We start from the raw sequence: 5,000 nt of genomic DNA on the forward strand, positions 1-5,000 counted from the left end.
CTCTCCTTTGATACATGTAAACTTTGAAATAACAGTTCCATTTTTTGTCCAAATAGAAATTCCATTTTACAGTTTACAAAAAATGTTGGAACGGCTCCCATCTGGTGAAAAAACCACCTCTTCCCTTTGTTTCGTGAGAGCCTTTACCTGTTTTCCTTTGGAATGCACCGCAGAGTACTTGGACTAATTGATTGTATATGCGCCTTCTGATTGACGTGATGTCACAATTCCATTGAAAAAGTTACTTTATAGAACCATCCATGCAACCTTGTGGGGCTTTTTGACTAAAAAGCTTCTTTAGCAACCATTGTCTTTCTGTAGTTACATGTAAGTGCCACTCCCCTTAATGGACCTCAACATTTGTAACGAGAATTGTATTTTCCATTTGAAGGGTGATTTTGATGCTTACGAATATGTGGAGCGACTGGCAAGCACTGTCGTTGGTGGCGGGTCCAAGGGTGGAGCTGATGCATTTGATCCCAGAACGTTGTCAGATGTGTTTGAAAAGACCATCCTTGAACTGACAGCTTTGGATGAAAAGATGCAAGGGAGAATCAACAAACTTGAGGAACTTTGTGCAAAAGAGCAGGAGGAACACAAGCAAAAAGCCAGAGAACTTGAAACAACTTATAAGGTTTACTTTGCTTCTAACCCATTATTTAAAAAAAAAATTGTTAAACAGTTTAACTTTTCTGAACTTTCATACAAAATGTGCCAATTAGCCTACCAAGCCTCATTTAAGAGCAAGAGTTCTTTTCAATTCACTGTCTGGTATAGAGGCTTGGTAGGCTAATTACATGTATTTGCACTTGGACAAAAGATTTATTACAAATTGAACCTCATTTATGAAGAAGATCTATTGGGGAACCTGAAACTCAATAAGCCCATATCACCACAAATACTGTGATTTATGAGGGTGTGCAAAGTAATGAAGCGATGAAGTGAAACTGACGAGGTGTAACATAACATTGCGAAGTGAAGTAAAGAAGTTTCGAAATTTAAACTAAAATGTAACGATAAAACTAAATTTAAGTAACTAAATACTAATCAATCTTTAAACATGAAATTCAGGGACACGCATAAACTGTATATAATAATCAAGTATAAAGTAAAAAAAAGGGTCTACGAAACTTACTTCTTTGTCTGCTTGGGGAATTCACAAAGTAGAGAAAACATTGAGTTATAAGTCTTGATCTTTACACACTGACACACTAAAACTGAAACGTACCTTAAACATGTTCCTTAAAATAATAGTGTAAAACAAAGGATACATGTGTACATAATTATAATAGAAAAGATAGTGAATGCATTGTTCCTTTTGCTATATGTGAACAAACATATCCGTTGCTTTGATCACAGAAGTGCAGAATTATGTAAATCAAGGAAACTTTTAATAAAAACAATAAAGGAAATGCTAAAAACCAGAAACTATTTGGCACTAAACATTAAGCTTTCTGTAAACAGTCTAGCTTTCCATTGAGGGAGCCCATTCTCTATAAGCCTGCTGGCTTCTTTTGGGCTTCCTCGCCATGAGATTGTACAAAGTAAGACTTTTTTTTTTTCTTCTCTCTCTTGTACCCCTTATGGCGAATAAAATAAATGAATAAAAATGAAAAAATGAATAACTACTGGAGAAAGTAGACTCTGCGCTGGCACAACAGAATGCTAAATGTACCCTTACATTAGCAGAAAGCAGGTCAAATAGTACATTTTAGTGGCTATATAGGTAATTTAGGCAAAGTTAAAATTGAGGCAATGCTGTTCAGCAGCCACCCCTGGACTGGCTACGGGGTGGCCCTGGAATCTTTGCAGGAGCTCCTTGTGGTGGCGCTTGCTTTTGCTCAATTGCTGGCCTGCTTGCATGGTCATTTTTGCTTGCAAATTTTGCTTCTCACCAGACTGATAACGGCCATTCAGTGACCCTCTTTAATAGTCACATTCAACAATGAACATTGGTTTCCGTTTTACCCCGCACTGATGTGGTTTTGCACTTGTCCACTTTAACCTTCGCTTGCCTCGGCTAGCACCTCACCTCCCATGCTAGGTCCTTCGTTCTGGCTGCAGTTGTCAATGCTGACCTCTATCATAATGGTGGCCAAATAAAATACTCATCTGTTTTAATGCTAATAAGCCTTGGGATCCTCACTACAATGAGCAAATTTCAAAAGAATATTTGTTTCAAAATGAGAGCTGTAGGTCTAATTAATATAAATACAAAAGAATGTAAAGGAGGTTGCCATTTAAGAAAGTGGTCTAGTATGAAAGCTGCTTTGGCTGCAGAACCTTCTTCGATATATCTTCTTATTCTTATTTTTTGCCAGCATCTGACTTCACACCTTTTTTTGATTTGACCCCACTTATTCCCATGAGCTCTACAGTAGCTTTAAGGCTTGTACCATCCTGGGTTGGCCTTTCAATCCCCTGAGTTGGTCTCCTGGGTTACCCCTTCAACAGCCCTTCGTTGCTGGATGGGATTCTCCTATACACTTTACCTGTTAAGACTGTCAATCAGATTGTGGCTGGGAAATATACAGTATCAACTTGAGTGATCTGTTGGCTACCAACATTGCAAACCCTGATCTCGTGTGCTCTTGGACAGATGCCTATTGTTCACTTCACTCAAAGACCAAAAAAAAGAAAGAAAATCGCTGATACTGTACATCAAGGATGCAGACCTCTTGGGCTGACGCTTTCTCTGTTTTCATGGTAATTCCTTACTTCGTTTTTTCCCCATCGTGGGAAGGACTTCTTAAGTTAAACTTGCTACAAACTTCTTATCCTTTACACTTACCATCAGTTTAATTTAACGGTGCATGTGGCTTGTGTATGACAGAAGCTTTTCACAAGCATGCTGCAGCTTCCAATTTGGTAGATTGGTCCTCGATGAATGTGCAGCTCTACAATTTTTGCACTGCTGGAGCTTCAGTGTGGGGCAGTCTTGATACATGTACCTTTATATCCTCAGTCTTGCCAGAACCATCTGGCAAGACTGTGTCTTGGATAAGACTGAGGATTAAAGACTGAGGATAAGACTTGTTTACTCATGAACTCTATGATCATCACTCACTCACTCCTTCTGGCAGTGGTTCTTCCTGTGGCCATCTGCTCCCTTTTGAGTTTTTTTTCCTGTGCCCCCATTGCTTCTGCCTTTTGCCGTTTGTCAGTGGTACTTTCTTCTCGCATTGGCAGGTTTACTACAATGTCATGTAGGTCGCCTGACCTCCATCCATCACTGTTCCTCTGAGCTCAGTACCTTGGTGCTTGAGGTTTATGGAGTTGGGGGTTTCCTGTTCCTCCCTGCATTGCTGCCCCGTCCTTGTCTCCAGGGCTGGGGGTGAGGCAGTTAGGTTTGGTGGTGGCTGCTCGCAGGGTTTGCCATGGATGCCTCCTTGCTACACAACAGATATGCTGTACCTTCAACCAACTCCCAAGCTCATCTATTGTTGATGAGTTTTGAAAAGCCTCTTGATGTACTAACCAGATTTTTTCAAACCTGGCACAATTGATATTTATACACAGGACATTAAAAAATTAATGCAATAAAAAGATGGGGTCACCATGCTTGTTTTCATGCTGTATGCACTTTATTCTAAGTGTTTTTTACTGAATTATGTGAGAAGCGTTCGAAACTAGATCAACGGAAAAAAATTGTCGTTATGTAGCAAAAGCTACTGATAATAATAATTTTATTATGAAAACTTGAACCTACTTGTTTGTCTGGGCTATAATCTTGAATAAGTATAGTGATTTCAAATTGCTCAATCTTGCAAAGAAATGTAAGCAAATTGGACAGCTAGTCATCACCTTGCACTCAGTGTCTGGCTCCAAATGCAGTTTCACATCATTAATTTTTATACATGTATGTAAATATTTATTACAACTTCTAATATCCAACTTTTTTTCTCCTTAAAATATGTTTTACAAATAAAACCATTAAAAATAGGCAGTCACCATGCTCGTTTCTTTGCAACATGATCATAAATGGATGGCAAAGGGGCAATTTTGGCTTCAAAATGATCATTTTCCAAGAAAGGACTGGGGCGAGTTCCAAAACAACCAATTACACCTTCTTAACTGAGAAGAGTTATGATAATCAAGATTGCACTTTACCAGCATATAGATGCAGGAATGTGTACTGTATGTCAAAGACAAGAACCATTCTGTTTTTCTTATGTAGTCAAGTCGGGGTTCTCCAGAAGCTCCAGCAACCTGCAAAAATTGTCATCTACTCATTCACCTGGGCACACTGGTTACTCAGGGAAAATGTATATGAATTTTTTGGGCCATCTTGGCAAGGAGAGCAATTTTCACCAGCTTCTTCAAATTTCTGGGAGAACCCTGCAAATCACTTCATTTTGTAAAGAAGTCTTTATTCTCTTACACAGACTGCATCTGGGCTGTTTCAAGAGCTAGATGACAGAATAAACTATGTTGCCACTAAGGTTGTTCACTTGGGAGATCAACTTGAGGGGATCAACACCCCAAGGTCACGCGCAATTGAAGCTCAAGAGCTTATGAAGTACTTTGATGAGTTTGCCAGTGGAAACCTGGTGTCGCCTGTTTTCCATGACCAATTTCAGGTAAGTGAACTGAATTTAGACTGTGTTTGAAGGCAGTGTTCTAAGTGTTGTGGTTACTTTATTAAGCCAACAGGTTTGTCTATTGTCATGTTGTTTCCCAGAACTTTCTGTACTAGACAATTAAGCATTAATTTTCTTGTCTTTCTTCACCCAGGTGTAGAGACTGAGATACTCTTTTACTAAATGCAGGGATAAAACTCTGTGATTGCATGACATAGCATAAATGGCTGGGTATAGACTTAATGTATTCACAAAGTATGGTATTAAGCTTTAAATTTATATTTTATCTTTTAATGAGGGTTAGCATGACCTTCGCAAGGAACCACTTCTCATGACAAGAAATCACCACACATTGTCTTTCTCTTTGTCATTTGCTAGCAAATGATTGATCTGTATTCAATGTATGTTTAACATAAACCA

The 5,000-nt window shown here is 38.8% G+C and overlaps 1 protein-coding gene across 1 annotated transcript in view; it reads left to right on the forward strand.

The window, feature by feature from the left end:
• The window catches only part of LOC137992399 (exocyst complex component 5-like), a 33,762-nt gene that overhangs the window by 1,024 nt on the left and 27,738 nt on the right, over positions 1 to 5,000 (forward strand). Inside the window, exons 2-3 of the mRNA XM_068837730.1 lie at positions 392 to 634; positions 4,386 to 4,580. Coding sequence (XP_068693831.1) covers positions 392 to 634; positions 4,386 to 4,580 — 438 coding nt within the window. The remainder of the gene's footprint in view (positions 1 to 391; positions 635 to 4,385; positions 4,581 to 5,000) is intronic.

This window comes from Montipora foliosa, chromosome 2, assembly GCF_036669935.1.
Source record: "Montipora foliosa isolate CH-2021 chromosome 2, ASM3666993v2, whole genome shotgun sequence".
Lineage (NCBI taxonomy): Eukaryota > Metazoa > Cnidaria > Anthozoa > Scleractinia > Acroporidae > Montipora > Montipora foliosa.